The sequence below is a fragment of the Littorina saxatilis genome, linkage group LG9, assembly GCF_037325665.1.
Source record: "Littorina saxatilis isolate snail1 linkage group LG9, US_GU_Lsax_2.0, whole genome shotgun sequence".
Lineage (NCBI taxonomy): Eukaryota > Metazoa > Mollusca > Gastropoda > Littorinimorpha > Littorinidae > Littorina > Littorina saxatilis.
In genome coordinates, this window is record NC_090253.1 from 10,230,525 (window position 1) to 10,245,184 (window position 14,660).

Below are 14,660 nucleotides of genomic sequence, written 5' to 3' on the forward strand. Positions count from 1 at the left end.
TAAAGATCAATGTTTTGACAACATTTCGTCTGCAGTTTTTGTAAAAGAAAGTCGTAGCGGTTGACTTTTAACTGTCTTAAATTAGCAAAACAACTTTTAATGAAACAGCGCAAAGTCTAGTTACGCGCCAGTTTGTATATGACAAATATTAGTCATAGCGTCTTTAGCTGTATTAATCTAGGTCACATAGGGAGGCACGAAAGTGGAAACAGACGGAACAGCCACTGGTTTTTCGCAGTATCAAACTAAATTGGAAATCCAAAGCATCATCATTATAATCATCCTCTTCTCATTAATCATCCAAAAGCATGTTGGCAGTGTGACAAACACTAATAGAAACCTCTTTCCCTATCAACTTACTGCGTTCACAGCGGTCTCCAGTGTATCCCTCGCGACAGGAGCAGGTGAAGTAGGTGCTGTTGTCTGCACAACTACCGCCGTTCTGACACGGGAGACTGGCACACGGGCCCCCTGCAAATGTTCATAAAATATAATCAGTCTTTGTTTATCGATTTTTCTGTAAAGTACAGTAATGGTTTTGATGCGTATGTAGTTGAAGATCTCTCTTAAAAGAAAATTTAGATGAAGGTCAAATTTCTCTATAAAAATAATTGCATATGGCCGATGTTACTTTTGGGTTCCAAGAAAGGTTGTTTAAGAGGCTACATACATTTTTATATTTAGTCAAGTTTTGACTAAATATTTTAACATCGAGGGGGAATCGAAACGAGGGTCGTGGTGTATGTGCGTGTGTGTGTGTGTGTGTGTGTGTCTGTGTGTGTGTGTGTGTGTGTGTAGAGCGATTCAGACTAAACTACTGGACCGATCTTTATGAAATTTGACATGAGAGTTCCTGGGTATGAAATCCCCGAACGTTTTTTTCATTTTTTTGATAAATGTCTTTGATGACGTCATATCCGGCTTTTCGTGAAAGTTGAGGCGGCACTGTCACGCCCTCATTTTTCAACCAAATTGGTTGAAATTTTGGTCAAGTACTCTTCGACGAAGCCCGGGGTTCGGTATTGCATTTCAGCTTGGTGGCTTAAAAATTAATTTATGACTTTGGTCATTAAAAATCAGAAAATTGTAAAAAAAAAATAAAAATTTATAAAACGATCCAAATTTACGTTTATCTTATTCTCCATCATTTGCTGATTCCAAAAACATATAAATATGTTATATTCGGATTAAAAACAAGCTCTGAAAATTAAATATATAAAAATTATTATCAAATTTTTTTTTTCGAAATCAATTTAAAAACACTTTCATCTTATTCCTTGTCGGTTCCTGATTCCAAAAATATATAGATATGATATGTTTGGATTAAAAACACGCTCAGAAAGTTAAAACGAAGAGAGGTACAGAAAAGCGTGCTATGCAGCATAGCGTAACCACTACCCCGCTCTTCTTGTCAATTTCACTGCCTATGCCGTGAGCGGTGGACCACGAGTATACGGTCTTGCTGCGTTGCATTGCGTTCAGTTTCATTCTGTGAGTTCGACAGCTACTTGACTAAATATTGTATTTTCGCCTTACGCGACTTGTTCTTTTGTATGATGCAAAATTAGGGAGTACCGACTATGTATTAAAATTAAGCTTAAAGCCGTGTTTTCTGCTCCTCTAATAAATCCAAAAATAAAAAGACTGCCAACGTTCAAAAATTTGGAATAAAAAAAAAAGAAAGGTAGGTTGTTGGAACGTTTGTTATTGACAAAACAATACATTCACACATATATCGACCCAACCGTCTTTTAAGTACACAGACAAACAATTAATAACAAAAACTTATCTGGCTGATTTTTTCTCCCGCCAGCCACGAAGCCGCAAGCGAATGAATTGCTTCTTACAACCTACAACTTACTTACTTACTTCTTACTTCCTACAACCTACCTTTCTTGTTTGTTTGATGTTGCTCCTAAAATAGTCAAGTGAACTCCTTTTGTTGGCATAGAAAGTTATATCAAATAACATGGGAATTAATGCTTTAAATTGGGGGGCGGGGGGGATGGGGGTCAAATTTGAAGCAATAATTGTTTTGCTTAACTTAGATAGTGTACTCGAATGCTGTTTTATAAAAAGGAAAATCTCTAAAACAGCTTGACATAGCTAATAGTAACGTTGCAAAAAATCAATGAACATTGATGATTGTAAACAAACAGCGTCATGATAAAATCTGGAAATGTATTTCATACTATCTAATCATTAGAATAGTAACATGAAATAGTCTTATGTTCAGCGTGTTTCTTTATTAGGCGCGGGGGGTGGGGGCGGATTGGAGATGAATGTAAACGTCCAATGCCATTTAAAGATCAATGTTTTGACAAACTTTCCTCTGCATTTTTACGTAAAAGAAACTCGCAGCGGTTGACTTTGGAATGTCTTAAATTAGCAAAACAAATCATTACTCATAGCGTCTTTAGCTGTATTAATCCAGGTCACATAGGGAGGCACGAAAGTGGAAACAGACGGAACAGCCACTGGTTTTTCGCAGCCGCCGTTAGCAAGAAAAATCCAGCTGCTGATCCCCATTAGCTGGAACGAATTGCTCCCTGGGGCTTGGCAGAACACAGGACTTCCCGAGTCCCCCTGCAAAAAGAAAACTATGGTAACCAGACAAGCATCCCAGAAACACTAAAAGAGGTTACACAAAGCTGTACATTTACATGGCATGTACTTGGTGGTTTTGACTAATTACAACCTACTATTAGACTTATCTACCCTATTATAATCAAACTCAAGCATTTCTGAAATATTGTTTTTGTCTGTAAACAAGTTTTGTGGAAAATAAAGTTTCATGAACTGGTTGTTGCTCTTTACAATTAAAACCAGAAATGCGCATTAAATACACAGCAAACCATGTGGTATTCTGTTTATCCTACATACCGTTTGCCCCAAACGTCCCACAATCGAAGCGACCAAACTGAAGACGCATCGTAAACTTGGCCAAACAATTATTGCAACAATGTTCGCACGCTAAGAAAAGCATTAAAACGCAATTTATTTTAGTTGAACGTTATATGCCCCAAAAGGTAACTATGTCAGCTGTACATATCATTTGTCCGATTGATGGTAAAATCGACCTGACAAAAGCTATTTTAAAATCTGCAAAAAAAATCAGAATATGCACAAACCAAACATTTCTGACAAACATTGGGACGGCCATTCAATTTCCTGTTCAGAACATTTTGTTTTATGCACCTGACTTCTCTAGTCTTTATGTAGCCTTTTATCAAAGGTGTCAACCGTTTCAGAGGCCCAAAAAGGCACGTTTTGCGGCCATTTTTGAGGTGTCCTCCACCCAAAGAGCCATATCTGCTCAAGTTCTCAATGATTTGCTTTGGAAAGTTCAGAAGTTATGACCAATAGGCTGACCAAAATGTGTGTTGCGTTTTGCGAATGTGTATACCTAGCGTGTCGTATTACGTAACTTTTCCGAAAGAACTAAACACATATTCATATTAATTCAGGGTTTTAGGTTAAAAAATCGTGACTTTGCATGCTAAGCAAAACATGGATGAGGCAATAGGTGCCAAAGTCTGAGGCAGATCCGAGTGCTGGTTTACATTTGCTGGAGATGGGAACACGCATGAAAAAATATCGATCAGTGGTACTGAGTACACTACACGTGGAGACTAACTGTCATGGGCCTGTGCTTACTATCCTTTTCCGGCGCGCTGTGCTCGGTGAGTTGCGCTTTTGTGACCCGCAGCGAAGGAAGCACAGGCCAAGGTCAGTTTATCTCCACAGCTACTGTACGCATTACCAAGGACGGTGATCGATACATTTTCTTGCGCGTTCCCATCTCCAGCAAATGTAAACCAGCACTCGGATCTGCCTCAAACTTTGGCACCTATTGCCTCATTCATTTTTGCTTAGCAGGCAAAGTCACGATTTTTTAACCTAAAACCCTGAATTAATATGAATATTTGTTTAGTTCTTTCGGAAAATGTACGTAATACAACACGCTTATTATACACATTCGCAAAAGTAAACACCGATTTAGGTCAGCCTATTGGTCATAACTTCTGAACTTTCCAAAGCAAATCATTGAGAACTTGAGCACCGCCTTTGACAAAAGGCTACATAAAGACTAGAAAAGTCAGGTGCATAAAACAAAATGTTCTGAACAGGAAATTGAATGGCCTTTCCAATGCTTGTCACAAGTGTTTGGTTTGTGCATATTCTGATGTTTTGCAGATTTTAAAATACGGGGCTATGGTTTTTGTCAGGTCGATTTTAGGGGTGACCTTGTTTGACAGGCTGTCACGGGATGCCTATACAAATTATAATCAATCGGACAAATGATATGTACAGCTGACATCATTGCCTTTTCGAGCATATAAAGTTTAACTAAAATGAATTGCGTTATGCTTTTCTTAGCGTGCGAGAAAATTGTTGCAATAATTTTTTGGCCAAGTTTATATGGAACCTCAAACTCTTCCAAACCCTCCTTAACCCATATAAGCCTACTGTCCCAGTTTTGTGACTCAGAATGAAATCTACTGGCATTAACATTGAGGTATTATCTTCCCATTTTGTACAACAGTTTGGACCCTTTCCATCCTGTAATAATGTTTCATAATACAATTTTGCTCCTTTCATTTGGGAATGAATGACTAACACGGATTTAATGCCATCAATCATACTGTTTTTCTACATTACAATATCAAACGTTCTAATATATTTTTAATAGCTCACACATCCTAAATAACTAAACAAATTCGTTCTGATTTGATACTTTTCACAAAACTCGTTATAGGTATAGAAACGTCCATCGTCATTAACCAACTGACCAATGAAATAAATGTTATTATCAAACCAATTCTGAAAAAAACCAAGTCTTTTTCCCAATCTTTATATGTGACCCTCCACCACGGAATGAGTCGCATGTCACCTTTGCATGATTTTCATATTTTTACATTTTCCTAAAGAGCTTTTTATGCTCTATCCAGTGGTCAAAACCGTTTTAGAAAAGAGCGAAAACTGTTTGAGTTATAAGCCTGGAACTAAGGTGATCCTCATACTGTTACCAGACACTCCCCTGACTTATATTAAGCCTAGCGCAGAACCGCGCGAGGTAAAATGCGACTCATTTCGTGGTGGAGGGTCACATATTATTATTTAAAAAAAGTGGTTCTGCTAATATTTCTTTGGAGGTTTCTAAATCTATTTCATATCGAAACTGTTCATAAACATTAAACACGTCCTTCCAAAAACGATTACAATGTTGTTTACCACTATACAGACTAGTACCACACACATCAATGTTGTCCACATCAGGATATAAAACAGTTGTTATAACTTTCCAATTGTGGGCTCTAAAACTCAACTTTTTTTAATCCAAGTCAATTTAAGGGCTGACATATAAGTCTTAACGTGAGGGACATCAAGGCAACCATCCTTAACACTTTTAACTACAACATTTCTACTTATCCAATCACGTTTTCGATTCCACACAAAGTCGAAAATCATAGTCTGTAAATCATTTACAAACTTGTCTGGAGGGTTTGGCAACAACATCCACACATATACAAGCTTGGACAAAATTAGGATTTTAAAACTGCTATTCTACCTACAGGGGTTATCAATCTCTTAGACCAAATCAAAAATAATCGTTTTACTGCTTGAAACTGTATATCAAAATTCATTTGTACACAATTCTTTAAATCACTCGTAAACCAAATATCCAATACTTTAAGCTTTTTTTTTTTTGGGGGGGGGGGGGGTTCATTCAAAATCAAGGTGTGGGATATACCGTACATCACTATGTATATTACATCCTAACCAATTGCTGTTTTGTCAATATTCATTCTTAACTCTGATTTAGTTCCAAAATCGTTTAATGTGTTCATTGTTTCCTGAAACGTCTCCATATCTCCTCTTTGAAATAATTCAGTATCATCGGAGAATTGTGACAACTTAAATTCTGTTTCATAAGTGAAAATATTTCAGCACATAAAATAAATAAATAAGGAGATATGGGATCGCCCTGTCTACATCCGCTTCCTACATTAAACCAGGGGCTAGGCTGACCGTTTACTAATACAGTTGACTTAATATTTAAATAAAACGTCTTTATCCACCTCATGATCAACATATCATTTTTAAATCCAAATGCCTCGAGCGTTTTAATCATAAAACGCCAGTCCAGCGAATCAAACGCCTTCTCAAAATCAATGCACATCAACAATCCTGCTATGTTATGCTCATTACAAAATTCAATCAAATCATAAATTAAACGCACATTATTTTCAATATATCTTTTGGCCATAAAACCAGACTGATCTTCGCTAATTAGTTTTGGCAGTACAGTTTTCATCTTTTCCGCAATACAGAATGTTGCAATGTTATATTCAACGTTTAATAGGGAGATACGCCTCCAATTTTTCAAATGTTCCATCCCTTGGTTTATCCCTTTGGGAATACATACTATGACACCTAAGCTTCTCTTTGAGTGGAGGACATTTCACCTTTTTCAAAACCATCGTTTATTGCCCAAACAACTAAACAACATGTGCGCTGTTTCCAAAAACACTTTAAAAATTCCACAGTAAATCCATCCGAACCGGGACTTTTTTTGTTTTTCATTTGTTTTAATGCTGCTGTAGCTTCTTCGATGATAATTTTGCCTTCTAAGCTCAAAGCTTCTTCGGTGGTTAACTTTGGACAATCAGCTACCATATCTGTAATATTACAATCCTCATTTTTCCTTTCTGTATGCAGTGTTTTATAAAATTGTTTTGTTTCTTTGATGATATCTTCAGTCTTTGTCAGGGAAAGGCCTCTGTTTGTATTAATTTGTACCATTTGTTTATCATTTCACCCTCTCTAACCCAGCTAGCTCTAGATCTCAATAGAACTCCTTCCATTTTCTTTTGTCGTAGTTTGATCAATTGTTCATTTTTTTCATTTAAACATTTCAAATCATGTTCATTTTTATCTAACTTTTTTCAATCAATAATATTACTTTCTCAATTTGACTTTCTTGCTCCTTTAATCTTTTATTTTTCATTATTCCATAAGCTACTTTTTTTTTACTGCGAATTTCCATCAATACTACATCAAGTAAGAGCTGGTCTGATATGGTAAACTGAATGTCCTCTGTCTTCAGTTTACTTAAATTATCTCTATTATAGAGAAATACTGCATACTGTTCAATTACTCTTTCAATCAAATTATCTATTTCTGTCACAAATTCCCGATCTCGCAAATGTGAAAAAATAAAATTCCAAAAAGAACGCTTCTTTACATATTAATTCTAAATGTAATCATTAAATGATCTGTTCTATATCCAGGAAGTATATCCTCATTCAAGTATTTACTACAAATACTCTCAGAAATGAGAGAAAAATCTAGTCGACTCTGTTGGAGTGGAAAAGCTTTTCTTCAGGTAAAACGCTAAGACACTGGATTAAGTTCCCTCCAAATGTCCCACCAAACAATATTCCTCAATAATTTCTTCCAATTTTTCCTCTTGCTTTATCATTAGGAATGCTTTTATAAGGATAATAATCCCTGCCTGGATCAAGAACTAAATTTCAGTCCCCCGCCATTATCACATTTAAAATATATAAGCGGCCTATCTCTTCATTCAAACTTGCATAAAAATCAGGGTCGTCTTTATTTGGTCCATACACATTAATTAACAAAACATCCACATTCATCAGGGGCGGACGAGGGGGGGGGGGGTCTGGGGTTTCCTGAACCCCCCCCCCCCCCCCCCCCCAGCCAAAAAATTGAGTTTCAATTTTTGGGGTATTAATCAGTGACAAAATCTGCTGCCTGAAACTGGTAATGATCATCCTCAGAATGCACCAGATTGCACCATTTTGCATCCTTTGTTTCAAAATTTTCTGGGGGGGGGGGGGGCATGCCCCCGGACCCCCCTAGCAAGCTAGGCGCTTCGCGCCGTCGGCTCGGCGCTTCACGCCTTCACACCCATATCTTCACAATATACTTTTGGAAACCCCTCCCCCCCATAAAATGAACTGATCCGCCCCTGTTCATCATGGAAATATGCACCATTAAATAATTCCCATTCAAATCCTTATACACACCTTTAACTTTAAATTCAAAATTATTATTAAACAATATTGCCACACCCCTAGAATTGGTATTTTTAGAAGAAAAAATTAAGTGTAACCCCACTCTGTCATGATATATTTCTCCAGCTTTGGGTCAAAATGTGTGTCCTGTAAAAAATAAATTGAAATTGTTTTGGTCTCAAATATTGAAAAAACATTCCTTTTTTTCTTTAGGTCCCCTAAGCTTCGACAATTCATTGAGGCAACTGTAACCTTATTCATAATATGTACCTTTCAGTACCGAAAAGTATTAGGCCACATTATCAACGAGTGATTATAATACACGAATACCACATCAATGAATAACAACAAGCTTTCGTAATAACCGTATTCAATCTCATGGCAATTCTCTCTCTCTCTCTCAAACAAGAAACATACGGAGACACCCTCTTAATTTCGTAACACACTACATGGGCCTACACTTTCATAACGTGACAGACACATTTCATTTGCTCTTCTTTCGCACGCTTAACATTCATAACAGTCTCAACATCCTCACTTTTCATTCTCATGACAAATTTTTGTTAAATACTTTTTTTTTATAAACCATTATGAAGAAATGATTGATTGGTTGATTTTTGGGTCCAGCGGACCATATAGGCCAAATCAGGACCCCACAAGTTTAACTTTAAACATTTCAATAAACAAAAATTTAATCAGGAACGTCACCCGAAGGGAACACAAAAGCTAAATCGAAACCCTACCTAAAATTCAAATCTTAAAATAAAGGCCAGACTCCCTTAAAAATCCAAAGAGAGATGTAGAGCTGGCCTCCGTAAAAATATGTTTCAAAATAGAGGTGTCATAAAAATACTTCACTCGTAAATCATACAGATCAGCGCATTCGGTGAGAATATGGCTCACAGTTAAACTATTATCACAGGCATGGCACCATGGTGCCTCTTCTCTTTTAAGCAGGTTTGTTTGTTTGTTTGTTTGTTTTGCTTAACGCCCAGCCGACCACGTAGGGCCATATCAGGGCGGTGCTGCTTTGACATTTAACGTGCGCCACATACAAGACAGAAGTCGCAGCACAGGCTTCATGTCTCACCCAGTCACGTTATTCTGACACCGGACCAACCAGTCCTAGCACTAACCGCATAATGCCAGACGCCAGGCGAAGCAGCCACTAGATTGCCAGTTTTAATGTCTTAGCTATGACCCGGCCGGGGTTCGAACCCACAACCTCCCGATCACGGGGCGGACCACTAGGCCAACCGTGCCGGTCATTTTAAGCAGGTGGACATGCGTTATATAAGTTTGCCCAGTGTGTAGCCTAGCGAAAACACTTTCGTCTTTTCTACTTGAAGCCCTCAAAGGAAAGGGCTTTGATAGCTCAGGGCGTTTCTTATATAGTTTATTTTCCTTGCAGGTGGACCAACGGTCTTGCCAGAGTTTTAAACTGTAAAAATGGGTCTTCCGACGTAGGTCGGTGAAAGGAACAAATTGCTCAGGAAGCGGTGGAACCGCCATCTCTAGAGCATCCATTGCTGCCTTGTCAGCAGCTTCATTGCCTTGTATGCCCATATGATTGGGCGCCCACATAAAATTCATAATCTTGTCTTCAGAAATAAGCTTAGTGTGAAGGTCGTGAATGTCGGCTAAAAAAGGGTGAGTGAACTGTCTGGAATATTGTTCAGCATAACACAGCACAAAAGTGGTTTTCTAGTTTTTATTAGAAATGAATTAATGTTGATATGGTGCGAGCTAAAACAAGCGTCCAATTGTTTGGACAGTAGCATCAAGAAGGGTGGGTTGTTTTTGCTCCTTACTCTTATCAAGGTCTTTATTTGTCTGAACACTGAACATGCTTCATCAAGTGATTTGCATGCTTTGGGACGAATGTTATAGACATAAGAGATAATCTGGAATAATATTACAAATATTTTAGTCAGTTTCTTCTTAAAATGAGGAACATTTCCGTTGTGTACTGGGTTCATGTAATCACATGCTTACTGTCAACCGGTGTTTATGCTATACAGTTGTAGGGTGCTGCAAACAAGTTTGATGATTTTAAATGAAACTCTTCTGTTCAATTCTAATATGTGCCAAGGTTGGTTGCAGGCCATTTTGAAATAAAAATACCAATATATTTACACAAAAATGGCAATTGTTCAACAGAACTAAAATAATTCCTCGCTTGCAATACGGAACGCCGGCCCACAGTACTCCAGTATAGGTGAAAAATATAATCATCGTGACAGTGCCACCTATCAGGGAATGTCACACCAACATTCATCATGTTTATGTGCAGTTTATATGCATTAATAAAGGGTATATAGCTGAGACAAACTCCATAAAAACTGAATGTGAAGACTTCCAAAGACGTTCAACGTGAGCAAGACCATCAGCTGCCTACAAACTCAAGAAACAGCACTCTGCAGCACCAGCTGTCAAAAAAATAAAGATGCCCCTGAAAAAGACCATTTCCTGTTAAAAAAAAGCAGGTTGAACACTTTCAAAGCGATGAGCGGTGTGGATCGGACAGACTACAATGGAATTGCATACCGCATCAAAAACAAAACAAGTCACTCTTATCCGAAAGAAATTTATTAAAATAATCTGCTTTTGCTTGCCTCACCGAGAGCGAGAGAGAGCAAGATAGACAGAGAAAAAAAAAGCGAAAGAGTATATAATAGTTATAAGAAGAAAAAATAAGCTTGAGGCAAAATCTTTACTGTTAAAACAATAAAGAAAGTCGCTATTCAACCGCTTTCTTCATTGTAAGCCCATTTTTCCATTAAACACAACAAAACTGTATATTTTCGGATACAGGAGGCAATACAGAATACAATGATATCACTTTTGTGGTTCAAATATCGACTTTAAAGAAATTGAAAAAATCTGCTGAATTTCAGTGAACATTTCATAAACATATTTTTTAAGGTACCAAGCTCAAATGCAATCATCAAAGGTTTTGTGGTTTGTGTTTCTGCAACTGGTTTGACATGTGCAATTAATCAGAGAAGGTGAATACAGCGAATGAAATTGTTTTGAGCGCTCAAGCAACGTTACTTTTGTCAGAACAAGAGGTGGTTCTTGTTGGCGCCGGTCCATATGTGACCCTCCACCACAAAATGAGTCGCATGTCACCTCGCGCAGTTCTGCGCTACGCCTAAATACATCCGGGGGGGGGGGGGGGTGTGTCAGGTGTTAGTGTGAGAATCACCTTAGTCACAGGCTTACAACTCGAGAAGTTTTCGCTCTTTTCTAAAACGGGTTTCAACACTGGATAGAGAATAAAACAATCTCTAACAAAATGTACAAATCTAAAAATCATGCAAAGGTGACTTGCGACTCATTCCGTGGTGGAGGGTCACATATTCATCAACCTTCCCCTTCATCCACGGGAAATAAATTCTTTGAAAAATACTCGCTCTGCATGGAGGGCACCTCGCTTTCTTGCGGTAAAGTATTTGAACGAAAGGTGGCTATACTGTCGTAGCCTGGCGGTGTCCATGACCAGAAACTGATGGTTTACAGGAGGAGGTGTGGACCGTAAGTAGTCAAAGCAGTCCATACTTCACACAAATGTGGTTAGGCCAAAAAAAAAAATTGTCTGTTTAGGGTAACCCGACCGACCCTATCGATTTGGCGCCGACCCAAAAACTTTTTTTTGATTTCAAAAAAAAAAAGAAAAAAAAAGAGGTAAAAATGCTAAAAAGAGACATTTGGCGTTTCATTTACACACAAAACAAAAAACAAAAAACAAAAAAAAAACCTACCTACCTACCGACCCTACTTTTTTTTGGTCATGTTACCCTAAACAGACAATTTTTTTTTTTGGCCTTATGAATTTTATGTTACATGAAGGTTTTATTATCAGTGCTATTCACGACTTTTTTGCTTGACCTTTCGGATTTCATGGGGGCTGCCATTTTGTTTTCATCTCCGAAGTGTGTTCCGGTCTGAAACCGGTTTAAAACACCACCAGGCGGAAACTCCAAAACAATGACGGCCGCCTTTTTCAAAATAACATTTTCAGAGATTGTACACAAAAACAACGCCCGAACGGAAAGACAGAATGTGTCTTTCGCTAGATTGCAAGTCAGGCTTTTCACCGTGGCTTTTCCGATGAAGACAACCGCTGAGAGTGAAGAAACGACGCTGTTCGACTTCAAAATCTCCAGTCGCAGACGACCTTCGCTTTCGCAGTACAGTCTATAGGCAGGTGCAATGTTACTCATTTTGCTTCAAACTTACATACGGATTACGATTCCTATCCCCAGTTTCTCATGTTGGTAACCACTGGCTATTTGTCAGATGTGTCGTTCTCCCACATTTGAACGATGCTGTAGTGCGAGCCGGTCAAAATACCCTTTAGTTGTCAAACCACGTTCTCTTTTTCCGGACCGGAACACACTTCGGAGATGATCATTGACTATTTCTGATTGGACAATGATGCCAACGCCCACATGACCCTAGCTACAATGTCAAGGTCGGAAAGTCGTGAATAGTGAGGGTCACTTAACTAACAGGTTTATACTCACATTGCACATTCCTTCCCCTCCACGAGTAGTATTGGCAAGGCACATATAGTTCTGCGACAGGATATTTGTCAGCGAAGATCGGTAGCGTTCAGGCATACTGTCCCGTAGTTTTAAGCACTGAGTGTAGTTGAATGCTTCCGTAGTTATAAAGTGAAGCTTATCTTGACTCCTTCCTGGTGTTGATTCAGAAACAAACAGAAATTGTAATTCAATCAAGTTGGCGTTTTAATGAAACAGATCCTGTGATTGGTCAGAATGCCCCAACTCATTATTAAATTACCGGTCATTAATTGTCGATGTACACTAGCTAAAAAAAAAAAGCCAATGACCACCTACTGGCGAGGCGCATTGATACAACCTCAAATAGCCTCGGTTAGCCGTGTGAGGGACATTTTACAAGTAGGAACTATAATATAAAGGCCAACGAAATACCGAGACCATAAGTTATGCGAAGTGATGACGTCGAATACGTGACGTAAGTTGATGCATACTTTTTTTCCAGCGTCGCGAACGACGCTGGTATCTGCGGTCGGCAAAAACTTGCCAGAGGAGAATAGTCTCCAAGCCAAAGCAATTGAATTTGCCACAGGGCCATGAGCAAAACTCTCCAAGCCAAAACAATTTCAAAGCTGGAACAAAAAATTTACAATTTACCCGAAACGATTAAACACAGCTTTCGGGTGTTTTTTAATCTAAGATGTACATAAATATACCACTCCGACCATAAGGAAACAAACAAACAAACAAACAAAACAAGAAATTCCTCCGAGGTAGGAAAAACACCCCCGTCAAAGGGAAATAACCTTCTCAGTTGGTGGCAGTGACTGAGTGAGAATGGTTATTTCCCTTTGACCATTAAGATGTCCCTCTATAAGTCCTTGTATAATTTTAATCCACCAATAACTCCCTAACCGTGTGTTTGACTGGTCCCAATTTTTGTAAGGACCGTCTCAGGAATGTATAGAACCTGTTCACCAACTTTGGTGACGATCGGTCCGTTCATTCTTGAGATCTATATGCGAACACAAACAAACAAACAAACACATGGACCGAATCCTATACACACCCCTATACCGGGGGTGTAAAAAGACCGAGAAGAGCCGAGTCAATCCGAGACTAACCGAGAGGACCACGGCTGTTCCAGGCAAGCGAAGGCCAGCGGTAAAAATAGCCAGCGGGGCGATATCACTTTGTCTGCACGTCGCTTTTCCCTTTGTAGGCATATCAGCGCAGTTCAACGTTGCCAGAGACCAAAGAAGCGCTTTACTCAGGTCGCAGCGCGCGGCGGCTCACTGGAGGAATGTTTGAAAACTATCTGTGCTCGACTGCGAGCAGATCACAGGCACATTACACCCAATAAAGTTTGGACTTGTACTGGCAGAGCGCGAATGCAAATTCTTGTAGGCATACACAGACGCAACATAGCATATTCAGACAATAACACCCACAACACTTCAACAGCCGCATATGAAAGGAATAAAAAGAAATCCGCAAATCGCGCACAATACACCAGTTAGAAAACAGGAGTACCAAAGCGGCGTGCAGAAACTAAACTGACTCGGAGAGAAGAAACATTTATCACACGATGTGGATAGCAAACATTAAAATAAAACAGATAAGGCAAGCAAAAAATAAACACAAATATCGAAAACACAATAAATAACAAAGGTGAAGCAAACAAAAAGAGATGTTTGCCGACAGTCAGTGTGTGTGTGCGTGGTTTGTGCGTCAGCGGGTACGTGTGTGTGTGTGTGTGTGTGCGTGCGCGTGCATGCGTGCGTAGGCTACGTTCTTGCGTGCGTGCGTTCGAATGAGAACAAGAAATTCCTCCGAGGTAGGAAAAACACCCCCGTTGGTCAAAGGGAAATAACCATTCTCACTGCCACCAACTGAGAAGGTTATTTCCCTTTGACCATTAATATCTCCCTCTATAAGTCCTTGTAGAATTGTAATCCACCAATAACTCCCTAACCGTGTGTTTGACTGGTCCCAATTTTTGTAAGGACCGTCTCAGGAATGTATAGAACCTGTTCACCAAGTTTGGTGACGATCGGTCCGTTCATTCTTGAGATCTATATGCGAACAC

The 14,660-nt window shown here is 38.9% G+C and overlaps 1 protein-coding gene across 3 annotated transcripts in view; it reads right to left on the minus strand.

The window, feature by feature from the left end:
* LOC138975248 (transmembrane protease serine 9-like) overlaps positions 1-14,660 on the minus strand; it is an 85,684-nt gene that overhangs the window by 17,530 nt on the left and 53,494 nt on the right. For all 3 annotated transcript variants that reach the window (XM_070347902.1, XM_070347901.1, XM_070347900.1), the window contains exons 16-18: positions 12,575-12,747; positions 2,406-2,586; positions 361-471 (exon numbers count right to left, since the gene is read on the minus strand). In XM_070347902.1, the coding sequence (XP_070204003.1) occupies positions 361-471; positions 2,406-2,586; positions 12,575-12,747 (465 nt within the window). The remainder of the gene's footprint in view (positions 1-360; positions 472-2,405; positions 2,587-12,574; positions 12,748-14,660) is intronic.